The sequence below is a fragment of the Chiloscyllium plagiosum genome, unplaced genomic scaffold (assembly GCF_037043375.1).
Source record: "Chiloscyllium plagiosum isolate Xiang-an unplaced genomic scaffold, Cpla_swu_hap1 HiC_scaffold_7, whole genome shotgun sequence".
In the NCBI taxonomy this organism is placed as follows: domain Eukaryota; kingdom Metazoa; phylum Chordata; class Chondrichthyes; order Orectolobiformes; family Hemiscylliidae; genus Chiloscyllium; species Chiloscyllium plagiosum.
Genome location: NW_028270145.1, coordinates 10,947,642 through 10,961,361, shown reverse-complemented (window position 1 = coordinate 10,961,361; position 13,720 = coordinate 10,947,642). Strand labels below are relative to the sequence as shown.

Here is a 13,720-nt window from a genome sequence, read left to right as displayed (position 1 = left end):
CAACACCCCCCCTCCCTGTCCCCTCCCCCAACACCCCCCCTCCCTGTCCCCTCCCCCAACACCCCCCCTCCCCGTCCCCTCCCCCAACACCCCCCCCCTCACTGTCCCCTCCCCCAACACACCCCCTCCCTGTCCCCTCCCCCAACACCCCTCCCCTCCCTGTCCCCTCCCCCAACACCCCCCCCCCGTCCCCTCCCCCAACACCCCCCCTCCCTGTCCCCTCCCCCAACACCCCCCCTCCCTGTCCCCTCCCCCAACACCCCCCCCCTCCCTGTCCCCTCCCCCAACACCCCCCCTCCCTGTCCCCTCCCCCAACACCCCCCCCTCCCTGTCCCCTCCCCCAACACCCCCCCTCCCTGTCCCCTCCCCCAACACCCCCCCCTCCCTGTCCCCTCCCCCAACACCCCCCCTCCCTGTCCCCTCCCCCAACACCCCCCCTCCCTGTCCCCTCCCCCAACACCCCCCCTCCCTGTCCCCTCCCCCAACACCCCCTCCCCCAACACCCCCCCCTCCCTGTCCCCTCCCCCAACATCCCCCCCTCCCTGTCCCCTCCCCCAACACCCCCCCTCCCTGTCCCCTCCCCCAACACACACCCGCCCGTACCCCCCACACACCCACCCCAACACACCCCCCTCCCTGTCCCCCCCTAACACACACCCCTCCCTGTCCCCCCCCAACACACCCCCCTCCCTGTCCCCCCCCAACACCCCCCCCTCCCTGTCCCCCCCCAACACTCCCCCCTCCCTGTCCCCCCCCAACACACCCCCCTCCCTGTCCCCCCCCCAACACACCCCCCTCCCTGTCCCCCCCCCCCAACACACCCCCCTCCCTGTCCCCCCCAACACACCCCCCTCCCTGTCCCCCCCAACACACCCCCCTCCCTGTCCCCCCCAACACACCCCCCTCCCTGTCCCCCCCAACACACCCCCCTCCCTGTCCCCCCCAACACACCCCCCTCCCTGTCCCCCCCCAACACACCCCCCTCCCTGTCCCCCCCCAACACACCCCCCTCCCTGTCCCCCCCCAACACACCCCCTCTCTGTCCCCCCCCAACACACCCCCCTCCCAACACACCCCCCTCCCTGTCCCCCCCAACACACCCCCCTCCCTGTCCCCCCCAACACACCCCCCTCCCTCTCCCCACCCCCAACACACCCCTCCCTGTCCCCATCCCAACACACACACCCCCGTACCGCCAACACACCCACCCCAACATCCCCCCCCCTCCCTGTCCCCCCCCTCCCTGTCCCCCCCCCTCCCTGTCCCCCCCTCCCTGTCCCCCCCTCCCACATCCCCCCCTCCCACATCCCCCCCTCCCACATCCCCCCCTCCCTGTCCCCCCCTCCAACATCCCCCCCTCCAACATCCCCCCCTCCCTGTCCCCCCCCCCAACATCCCCCCCCTCCCTGTCCCCCCCCCCCCAACATCCCCCTCCTCCCTGTCCCCCCCCCAACATCCCCCCCCCAACATCTCCCCCGCCCTGTCCCCCCCCCCAACATCTCCCCCGCCCTGCCCCCCCCCCAACATCCCCCCCTCCCTGTCCCCCCCCCCAACATCCCCCCCTCCCTGTCCCCCCCCCCAACATCCCCCCCTCCCTGTCCCCCCCCCCAACATCCCCCCCTCCCTGTCCCCCCCCCAACATCCGCCCCTCCCTGTCCCCCCCCCAACATCCGCCCCTCCCTGTCCCCCCCCCCAACACCCCGCCCTCCCTGTCCCCCCCCACAACACCCCGCCCTCCCTGTCCCCCCCCACAACACCCCGCCCTCCCTGTCCCCCCCCAACACCCCCCCTCCCTGTCCCCTCCCCCAACACCCCCCCTCCCTGTCCCCTCCCCCAACACCCCCCCTCCCTGTCCCCTCCCCCAACACCCCCCCTCCCTGTCCCCTCCCCCAACACCCCCCCTCCCTGTCCCCTCCCCCAACACCCCCCCTCCCTGTCCCCTCCCCCAACACCCCTCCTCCCTGTCCCCTCCCCCAACACCCCTCCTCCCTGTCCCCTCCCCCAACACCCCCCCTCCCTGTCCCCTCCCCCAACACCCCCCCTCCCTGTCCCCTCCCCCAACACCCCCCCTCCCTGTCCCCTCCCCCAACACCCCCCCTCCCTGTCCCCTCCCCCAACACATACCCCCCCGTACCCCCAACACACCCACCCCAACACACCCCCCCCTCCCTGTCCCACCCCAACACACCCCCCCCTCCCTGTCCCCCCCCCAACACCCCCCCCTCCCTGTCCCCCCCCCAACACCCCCCCCCTCCCTGTCCCCCCCCCAACACCCCCCCCGCTCCCTGTCCCCCCCCAACACCCCCCCCTCCCTGTCCCCCCCCAACACCCCCCCCCTCCCTGTCCCCCCCCCAACACCCCTCCCCTCCCCGTCCCCAACACCCCTCCCCTCCCCGTCCCCAACACCCCTCCCCTCCCCCTCCCCAACACCCCTCCCCTCCCCCTCCCCAACACCCCTCCCCTCCCCCTCCCCAACACCCCTCCCCTCCCCCTCCCCAACACCCCTCCCCTCCCCCTCCCCAACACCCCTCCCCTCCCCCTCCCCAACACCCCTCCCCTCCCCCTCCCCAACACCCCTCCCCTCCCCCTCCCCCTCCCCAACACCCCTCCCCTCCCCCTCCCCAACACCCCCCCATCCCCTTCCCCCCCCTCCCAACACCGCCCCATCCCCTCCCCTCCCCGTCCCAACACCGCCCCATCCCCTTCCCCCCCTCCCAACACCGCCCCATCCCCTTCCCCCCCTCCCAACACCGCCCCATCCCCTTCCCCCCCTCCCAACACCGCCCCATCCCCTTCCCCCCCTCCCAACACCGCCCCATCCCCTTCCCCCCCCTCCCAACACCGCCCCATCCCCTTCCCCCCCCCATCCCCTTCCCCCCCCCATCCCCTTCCCCCCCCATCCCCTTCCCCCCCCATCCCCTTCCCCCCCCCCCATCCCCTTCCCCCCCCATCCCCTTCCCCCCCCATCCCCTTCCCCCCCCATCCCCTTCCCCCCCCATCCCCTTCCCCCCCCCCCATCCCCTTCCCCCCCCATCCCCTTCCCCCCCCCATCCCCTTTCCCCCCCCATCCCCTTCCCCCCCCCCATCCCCTTCCCCCCCCCCCCATCCCCTTCCCCCCCCATCCCCTTCCCCCCCCATCCCCTTCCCCCCCCATCCCCTTCCCCCCCCATCCCCTTCCCCCCCCATCCCCTTCCCCCCCCATCCCCTTCCCCCCCCATCCCCTTCCCCCCCCATCCCCTTCCCCCCCCATCCCCTTCGCCCCCCATCCCCTTCGCCCCCCATCCCCTTCCCCCCCCATCCCCTTCGCCCCCCATCCCCTTCCCCCCCATCCCCTTCCCCCCCATCCCCTGCCCCCCCATCCCCCCCATCCCCTGCCCCCCCATCCCCTGCCCCCCCATCCCCTTCCCCCCCCATCCCCTTCCCCCCCCCCATCCCCTTCCCCCCCCCATCCCCTTCCCCCCCCCCATCCCCTTCCCCCCCCATCCCCTTCCCCCCCCATCCCCTTCCCCCCCCATCCCCTTCCCCCCCCATCCCCTTCCCCCCCCATCCCCTTCCCCCCCCCCCATCCCCTTCCCCCCCCATCCCCTTCCCCCCCCATCCCCTTCCCCCCCCATCCCCTTCCCCCCCCATCCCCTTCCCCCCCCATCCCCTTCCCCCCCCATCCCCTTCCCCCCCCATCCCCTTCCCCCCCCATCCCCTTCCCCCCCCATCCCCTTCCCCCCCATCCCCTTCCCCCCCATCCCCTTCCCCCCCATCCCCTTCCCCCCCATCCCCTTCCCCCCCATCCCCTTCCCCCCCATCCCCTGCCCCCCCATCCCCTGCCCCCCCATCCCCTGCCCCCCCCATCCCCTTCCCCCCCCCCCATCCCCTTCCCCCCCCCCCATCCCCTTCCCCCCCCCATCCCCTTCCCCCCCCATCCCCTTCCCCCCCCATCCCCTTCCCCCCCATCCCCTTCCCCCCCCATCCCCTTCCCCCCCATCCCCTTCCCCCCCCCCATCCCCTTCCCCCCCCCCATCCCCTTCCCCCCCCCATCCCCTTCCCCCCCCCCATCCCCTTCCCCCCCCATCCCCTTCCCCCCCCATCCCCTTCCCCCCCCATCCCCTTCCCCCCCCCATCCCCTTCCCCCCCCCATCCCCTTCCCCCCCCCATCCCCTTCCCCCCCCCATCCCCTTCCCCCCCCCATCCCCTTCCCCCCCCCATCCCCTTCCCCCCCCCCATCCCCTTCCCCCCCCCCATCCCCTTCCCCCCCCCTCCCTGTCCCCCCCCCCAACATCCCCCCCTCCCTGTCCCCCCCCCAACATCCGCCCCTCCCTGTCCCCCCCCCAACATCCGCCCCTCCCTGTCCCCCCCCCCAACACCCCGCCCTCCCTGTCCCCCCCCACAACACCCCGCCCTCCCTGTCCCCCCCCACAACACCCCGCCCTCCCTGTCCCCCCCCACAACACCCCGCCCTCCCTGTCCCCCCCCAACACCCCCCCTCCCTGTCCCCTCCCCCAACACCCCCCTCCCTGTCCCCTCCCCCAACACCCCCCCTCCCTGTCCCCTCCCCCAACACCCCCCCTCCCTGTCCCCTCCCCCAACACCCCCCCTCCCTGTCCCCTCCCCCAACACCCCCCCTCCCTGTCCCCTCCCCCAACACCCCCCCTCCCTGTCCCCTCCCCCAACACCCCCCCTCCCTGTCCCCTCCCCCAACACCCTCCTCCCTGTCCCCTCCCCCAACACCCCTCCTCCCTGTCCCCTCCCCCAACACCCCCCCTCCCTGTCCCCTCCCCCAACACCCCCCCTCCCTGTCCCCTCCCCCAACACCCCCCCTCCCTGTCCCCTCCCCCAACACATACCCCCCCGTACCCCCAACACACCCACCCCAACACACCCCCCCCTCCCTGTCCCACCCCAACACACCCCCCCCTCCCTGTCCCCCCCCCAACACCCCCCCCCTCCCTGTCCCCCCCCAACACCCCCCCCCCTCCCTGTCCCCCCCCAACACCCCCCCCCTCCCTGTCCCCCCCCAACACCCCCCCCCTCCCTGTCCCCCCCCCCAACACCCCTCCCCTCCCCGTCCCCAACACCCCTCCCCTCCCCGTCCCCAACACCCCTCCCCTCCCCGTCCCCAACACCCCTCCCCCTCCCCAACACCCCTCCCCTCCCCCTCCCCAACACCCCTCCCCTCCCCCTCCCCAACACCCCTCCCCTCCCCCTCCCCAACACCCCTCCCCTCCCCCTCCCCAACACCCCTCCCCTCCCCCTCCCCAACACCCCTCCCCTCCCCCTCCCCAACACCCCCCCATCCCCTTCCCCCCCCTCCCAACACCGCCCCATCCCCTCCCCTCCCCGTCCCCACACCGCCCCATCCCCTTCCCCCCCTCCCAACACCGCCCCATCCCCTTCCCCCCCTCCCAACACCGCCCCATCCCCTTCCCCCCCTCCCAACACCGCCCCATCCCCTTCCCCCCCTCCCAACACCGCCCCATCCCCTTCCCCCCCCTCCCAACACCGCCCCATCCCCTTCCCCCCCCCATCCCCTTCCCCCCCCCATCCCCTTCCCCCCCCCCATCCCCTTCCCCCCCCCATCCCCTTCCCCCCCCCCATCCCCTTCCCCCCCCCCATCCCCTTCCCCCCCCCCATCCCCTTCCCCCCCCATCCCCTTCCCCCCCCATCCCCTTCCCCCCCCCCATCCCCTTCCCCCCCCCCCCCCCATCCCCTTCCCCCCCCCATCCCCTTCCCCCCCATCCCCTTCCCCCCCCCCCCATCCCCTTCCCCCCCCCCCCATCCCCTTCCCCCCCCATCCCCTTCCCCCCCCATCCCCTTCCCCCCCCATCCCCTTCCCCCCCCATCCCCTTCCCCCCCCATCCCCTTCCCCCCCCATCCCCTTCCCCCCCCATCCCCTTCCCCCCCCATCCCCTTCTCCCCCCCCCATCCCCTTCCCCCCCCATCCCCTTCCCCCCCCCCAACACTCCCCCATCCCCTTCCCCCATCCCCTTCCCCCATCCCCTTCCCCCATCCCCTTCCCCCCCCCCCCAACACTCCCCCATCCCCTTCACCCCCCCAACACTCCCCCATCCCCTTCACCCCCCCAACACTCCCCCATCCCCTCCCCCCCCCCAACACTCCCCCATCCCCTCCCCCCCCCCCCAACACTCCCCCCATCCCCTTCCCCCCCCCCCAACACTCCCCCATCCCCTTCCCACCACCCCAACACTCCCCCCCCCCCCCCCACCACCCCAACACTCCCCACCCCAACACTCCCCCCCCCCCCCCTTCCCACCACCCCAACACACCCCCAATTCCCTTCCCCCCCCCCAACACCCCCCCCATCCCCTTCCCCCCCCCTCAACACTCCCCCATCCCCTTCCCCCCCCCCAACACTCCCCCATCCCCTTCCCCCCCCCCCAACACTCCCCCATCCCCTTCCCCCCCCCCCAACACTCCCCCATCCCCTTCCCCCCCCCCCAACACCCCCCCATCCCCTTCCCCCCCCCCCCCCCCAACACCCCCCCATCCCCTTCCCACCCCAAAACCCCCTCCCCCCCGCGCCCCTCCCCCCCCACATTGGGTTTTAGTAACCTGGGCCATAATTTAAACTGGTTAAATTTGAAGTGTTTTCAAAACAGCCACCAACTCTAGTATCTATTTCCCACCAAATGTTACATATTTTCAGCTAGTTATTCATATGACAAGTGCTTGTAAGTCCTCAGTGCAAGTCAACATTCACTCTCTCTTAAAGGTACAGTGCATGCCTTCAACTTCATAACAATATATATAGAGAACTGCAATACAAGGATGCAAAAGATTATACAAAATCCTGGTTAGATGCCACGTGAAGTATGGTGAGCAGATCTGGGCACCCCCACACCTTGGGAAGGGAATCAAATATTTAATTTTTGTTTAATCTGTTTTTCTAATCAACCTGTTCAGAGATTATATTGCACACCTCTGAATCCTGTCCGGAGTAGGAATGCTACCAGTATGCCACAGGTTTCACTTGGAAGGATATTTTGGCCTTTCACCATTGGATTTGTGACAGATGATGGTCGACAAATGATAAGCATAAGTTGTGATTCAGTGGCGCTATAATGAGGGATAGGTACACATTTTCACCATGTCTTAAGTCCCGGCAGTTTCATTGCAATAAAGTCGCTAACCATCATGATCTACAAAATATAGAGGGATCCTTGTTAGCTAAAGAAAATGCCAGGGGATAATCAGTTTCTTTTTTCTTTTTGTTCATTCAGAGGATGTGGGCATGGATATTTGTGTCAGCCTTATTGCCCATCCCTAATTGCCTCAAGGACAGTTGCTGTGGGTCAGTGGTGATGGTAGGCCAGATCAGATAAGGATGGCTATTGCCTTCCCTAAAGGATGCTCGTGAACTAGATTGGTTTTTCCTGACATTCAACAATGATTTCATAGTTTTTATTAGACTTTTAATTCCAGATTTTTATTGAATTCAAGTTCCACCATCTGCCATTACCTGGATCTCTGAATTAATAGTCTAGTGATAATATGACTAGGTCATCATTTAATTGAACCATTGCCATACACAGAGTACCTGTATAGAAAAGAGAATTGACAGATTAGTCTGAGTATGTAAATCTTTGCTATTTCATCACTTAATACTTCATTTAGACTTTTTATTTTGGTAATTATACATTTTTGCTCTCTCTGAAAAGGAAATTTAACCTGTATTCTGATTGGAAGATGAAAGAAGACCTCAGTAACTGTTTAATTGCAGCTGCACCATATGCTGGTCCAATAGGTAAGATATTCCATGATTATTAATTTTTTTACTACTTTTCCAGTATTAGAAGTGCAATCTTGCTAGAAGAAAAGTTAGACATGACCAGTGGTAATATGAAATGGTGATTCATGTCTTTTGCAGCTTTGATAATCAATGGATCACACAAAGAAAGATCTCCAAGTTTACGACCTATAATGGAAATCTACTCTTCATCAGGAAATCGGATTGTTTCCTTGCCAGTAAGTTTGATTTTTCTGTTATATCTTGTTTTGCCAACTTGAAGTGCAATGGGCAAAGAATTGGCAAATACTGTCGATGGGAAAACTAAAATAAAAATTGAAGTGCTATAATTAGGACTGGCAGCATCTTAAGAGGATGGACAGTTAGCATTTCAAGTCCAAGGACCGATCTTCAAAATGACAAGAGTAGCTCATGTGAATGATCTAAACATTGCTGAAATAATCTTTCCAAAAACAAAATGTGCAGGTTAGAAATATTAAGTTGCAGCTTAATACAAGTCGAGAGTGAGGTAGGTATTGCTGGATACCTTTATTTATAAGTTACTAATTAGGTCAGCCTTGCCACAAATTTGAGGAAACACTTGATCTCTTAACTGGCTATGAGTGCCCATCTTCTTTCTGCAATGTTGTATGCACTAAAATTGAGTAGTTGTATAAAAACAAATAACCAGTGAATGTTGTTGATGGATAGGTACAGCAAAACATTTACACTGGCCAAGGTGACCTTGTACCACGATTTATGTTCTTTTGTTTGTGTAGTAAAGCTAACGTATAAATTTGAAATGAATAATGCTTTCACTTTCTGTATTTTTTCATCCCTACAGTGGAAAAGTGGTCAGGTGGTTCACATTGGGTGGACTACCAATGAGGATCTACTCTGTATACAAGACGATGGAACTGTTCTCATCCATGATATTTTTGGCACATTTAAGAGGCACTTCAGCATGGGAAATGTGAGTTCGTTTCAAAAGTTATACTGTACAAATAAGACCATCCTGTAGAAGAATTTGCAATTTGGCTGGTTTACCTATGTCGTGGAGTGTGCTTGATATTCATGAAGCTCTACTTCATGATGATGCAACAACACTTTCAAAAAATGAAAAAAGAAAGTTAATTGGGAGATTGATTATCCTTTTGTAAAATATCATCCTGGCAGTTAATACATTTCAGATAAGCTCTCTGAGAAATGTTATTCCAGTGGCCGGAAAGATCTCATCACTCTCTTCAAGGAAAAGTAGGACATCTTTGCAGTATCTGCACTAAATTTTAACCCTCCGTTGAAAATATGAGAGAGATTTAAGATTATTTTAAATAACTGTGAAATGTTGCCATGGTCTCAGGTATATGAAAGCTTCAAACCAAGCAACTTTCTGCAATCTGATGGGCTTGATGGTGATGGTTTGGTAAACTATTCATTCACCAACCATTATTTCCCTTGTCATGAGCACAATACATTGTTTTTAATGCGTGATCTTTGGTTGAAATTTCAAACAGTTTTTATAATGAATGAAAACGTCGAGATATATTAGTTGAAAATAACTTCTGTTCTCTGTTTGCACAGATATAGCATTTAAGTATCTTTCTCTATTGCACAGCTTGTCTCCCTGTAGCTAATAGTCATTGCCGACTTTGCCAAAGTACTTAGTCCTGTCCTTCCAGTGTGAGCTCCAAAATGAGTTTTATTGACTTGCATGTCACAGGTCTGCTAGCTTAGTAACATAATTAACTTTTTGCCTCCATTTTGAAGGAAGTGTTACAGAACCGAGTTGTGGATGCCAAAGTGTTCCCCACTGCTTATGGCTCAGGAGTTGTTATATTAACTGGTGCTTTTAGATTCACACTTGCCACAAATATAGACGACCTCAAACTCCGACGATTCCCTGAAGTTCCAGGTAAATATTCGATGTTGCACGGTAACCGTTCTCAACCAGGTTACTGATTTATGTAAACATTAGAAGTAGGAAATTAGGACATTCGTTCTTACAGTATGTCATCTACTTCCATAATTTATATGAAATCTGTTGAGATTATCATTGTCTATATAGAAAATTCAACCCCCTTTGGAGGGTTGACAGTTAAGATGTGCAATTGAATTTATTGTTTTTTACTGACAACTTGTGATATTATCAACAGCTTAATAATGTCATTTTACCCATTTTTTTACCATCTAAAATGTTTATATCATTGTAAATCTGCCTGGTATGTCCTTTTGTGAAATTCACTCCAAAATGTCTCTTAGCCCATAATGGAGTTATGATTCTGCTTTTCGAGAGTCATTTAAATGGAGGTGCATGAGATTTAAATTAATGGCTTGATATTACATTAGAAAAATGAGTTGTGCAGAAAACTGAGTTCTGTCATCCTATTATAAATAACTTCCTCCCACTCTTATTTCTTATGATCTTTCTTCATTTCTATAATTGAGCACTGCTGCACAGTCAGTGCCGGTCCAAAAACTGATGATTGACATTCTTTCCTATGTGACAGAAAGGGGTACTTCACTGCAGTATTAATAGAAATTGATACAAGTGTAAAATTGATACTGTCAGATTATATAGAATCAGCAAGATTGCAAATAAATATTGAAAGGAGTTGATTTTTCGAACAACCTACCAAGGGAGGAGATCCAAAGCAAAATTAAAGAGTGACACATTATAATACACAACTGATAGGTTAGCAAGAAAGGCTAGATGTGATTACTGTCTTTGCCAGCTTTGATTTTTTTGGTTTAAATATTTCTAATGTAATACCATTTGGCCAAGCAATATTGACATTTAATGCTTGACCATTATCATAAGAGGATATGAAAGAGGACAAAATATTACAGGGTGATGGAATTTTGATAGAAAATATACCAATAAGTATTGTATTATGCTTCTTTTCCATCCCTAACAGGATTGCTGCGCCCACCAACATGCTGGACTGTATTGATGCAAGATCGACAACCCAAAATTGTTCTTGCTACTGGGAAGGATGTATATGTCTTAGATAACGCTTCCTGCACATCTGTGGTGAGCATAAAATCTGCCTGATTGCAATAACAAGTACTGAACAGTTAGTTCATTTCATGCAAGAAGCCAAGTACAGTGTGAAGTCTATTCAGAAATCGGCACATTAACATTAAGTAACAAGCAATAGGAAACTCCGACTTGTCAGATGGTTACAGTTTACTAGTATGTGTATTGACCTGAAGAGGTGAGATGCTGCACCCTATATCTAGTTAATGTAGCATAACATGAAGTGAGGTATGACAGATCATTAGGGTAAACTCACAACTCCTTAAAACTGTAGAATGTGCAATGACTGTTGTGAAGAGGAAACATGGTAGCTGTACATGTAGGAAAATACTCAGTGGTAACTGTGATTCCTGATTTGTAAGCCAAATAAAATTCTATTTTAAACGTTACTATTTTAAAAGCATTTCCTACAAAGTAGCAGTAATGACAGAAGCAATTAATTGACCATTGGAAAGTTTTAAGAGTTTAAGTACAATAAATATAAGTTTATTAATTCCTTCTCATCTTTATATGCACAAAAGAAAGATATTTTTACACAGCATCTTTCATGATTCAGGACATATCAAAGTACATTCTAATCAGTGAGGTACTTTTCAAGCTAATTTGCACACAGCAAGTTTCCATTAACTGGAATGTGACGATTGGATAATCTGGTTAATATTGATTGAAAGATAAATGTTGACCAAGACACTGGGCAAATTCCGTACTCCTAAGTTAATGTCCTGGGATCTTTTACCCTCACCTGAGAGGATAGTAGGCGTGTTGGTTTAACAATGCATCTGCAAGGCAGCACCTCAGACCTTGCAGCACTTACTCAACATGGGGCTCAGCCTAGAGTTTTTGGTTGAACATATGACCTCAGACTTCAAGGCAAGAGTGCTACCACTGGATCATTGCTAAATCTAATGGTTATTAATGGAAGTAGGAATAAGAAGTACTTGTTTCCATGATTCTTCTGAATCAACCTAAACCAATTGATGTGTTATAGTTCAGTCTACTAAACTTCAGATAACAATTTAGGAAAGTCATAGAACTTAAGATTGCCTCCTTCTGAGCAGTTCTGATAGCACAGCCAATTATATATTTAGCCATGAATTCATATAACATAGGCCATTAAGATTATAAATGTAACTTTCTAATCTTAATGGTGACTGTACTGATGAAACAGACACACTTTTACAGATCACAACAGTTAAGAGGAGTAGAGGCATGAGGTCTCTGCATTCTTAGGGAATAGGGAAAAAAGTATTGATTTGGTATTTGACTAATTTAAAAAAAACCTTTTTTCTTTTATAGATTCCACCTGGCCTTGGACCGCAAGTCTGTGGATTTACCCAAATTGCTGTTTCATTCAATTATAAAAAGCTTGCTCTATTTACAGACGCTGGTAACATTTGGATGGGTTCTTCATCATTCAAGGTAATGTGAACAGTCTAATCATGATTGTAATAAAGTTTTAGTTGCCGTAACCTGAGCAAATGAATTAATTGGTTAACATAATAATTTTAACATTTTGCAACAACTTTTATTTATTTAAAGCTTTTAAAAATAGTACGTGTCACAGGAGCATTTGATAATGAAATCGGAGATCAAGCCATAAGAGAAAATAAAAAGAATAAATGATGAAAAATTTGGTTTGAGGAGGCAGGGAGAATCTGAGTTTCAGGCTTAGACAATTGAAGTGTGCTGGTGGATGGATTAGAATCTGGAATGTGCATGAGACCCGAAGTCGAAGTTTGCAGAGATCTCGAAGGTTTGCAGAGTTGGAGGAATGTATGAAGAGGGGGCAAAGTCATGGAAGAATTTGAAAACTGAAATGACTACTTTTGAATTGAAGATTGATTTTTGGATTTGAATTTTAGATGAACTCAAATATTATGGGGAGGAAAATGGGAAGCTTCTTGGGATTGAAAAGAGTGGTGTTTTTATAATGTTTATTGTAGCCGCTTTTTATCTAGATTTACAAAGCTATGAAAACTGAATTTGTTTTCTGTATCAAATATTTAAAACGTGTGGTGCTTTGTTTCCAGGACAAATTGTGTGTAGTTGAGACAAACTTCAAAACAGCACCTAAGCAGTTTGTCTGGTAAGTGGTTGTTGTAGCTTTGATTCAAATGAATTTAAGTTTCACATATGTTTTTTATGTCAACATGAGGCAATTGTGGATAGTAGAGAATATCTAAATTTGCCAGTAACCGAATAAGTAACCCAAGTTCACTTCCTAAACAGAGCAAAGTGTTTTTAAAAGAACACTTGCCAAAAAAGGAGATGCTGAAAAGATACTTCTTGTCAGGGATGGGAGGATGAAATTCAGGGTGTGTAGTTTAAAAATAAGGAATCTCCCATTTATAACAGATGAGAAATGTAATCGATTAAAGGGTCACAAATCTTCGGGATCCTCTTTCTCAGAAAGCATGGGAGGCTGGGCCATTGAATATATTGAAGGCTAAGTGAGAGATTTTAGTTCTATAAGGGAGCCAAGGGTTACTGGGTCAATCAGAAAAGTAGAGTTAAAGCCACAGGATCGTTTGCCGAGATATTATTGAATGGCAGAACAGCCTTAAGGCTTGACAGCCTTCTCCTCCTCCTGTTATGTTCTTATGCTCAGAGGGAAGGAGTTCTAGAGAGAAGGGTGACATTAGTAATGTTCTGATTGTTTAATGGCAGGAGACACTGGTGTACATTTATTTTATTGACGTTATTTACTTCGAGTAAAAGTGACACAGACCCAAAGTTTGCATTTCATTAATATTTCTAGTGAAAATCCTCATTAGCCCTGGGATGGCTTTCAGAAATTTATTAGTCAAATAACCTTGCTGAATCTTCCCTCTCAATAGCTAATTTTGAGTTATATTCAAAGTGCATTAAAATCTTTTAAAAACTGTTTCATTTTCTCACATCATATCAATTTACAAATAAAATGTAGATACTTGCAGTTATACAGG

General features: G+C 54.4%; 1 protein-coding gene across 1 annotated transcript in view; it reads left to right on the top strand.

Moving 5' to 3' along the window:
• Positions 1 to 13,720, top strand: part of vps16 (VPS16 core subunit of CORVET and HOPS complexes) — a 66,040-nt gene that overhangs the window by 21,336 nt on the left and 30,984 nt on the right. Inside the window, exons 2-8 of the mRNA XM_043692977.2 lie at positions 7,671 to 7,756; positions 7,880 to 7,977; positions 8,583 to 8,711; positions 9,506 to 9,650; positions 10,654 to 10,769; positions 12,072 to 12,194; positions 12,806 to 12,861. Coding sequence (XP_043548912.1) covers positions 7,671 to 7,756; positions 7,880 to 7,977; positions 8,583 to 8,711; positions 9,506 to 9,650; positions 10,654 to 10,769; positions 12,072 to 12,194; positions 12,806 to 12,861 — 753 coding nt within the window. The remainder of the gene's footprint in view (positions 1 to 7,670; positions 7,757 to 7,879; positions 7,978 to 8,582; positions 8,712 to 9,505; positions 9,651 to 10,653; positions 10,770 to 12,071; positions 12,195 to 12,805; positions 12,862 to 13,720) is intronic.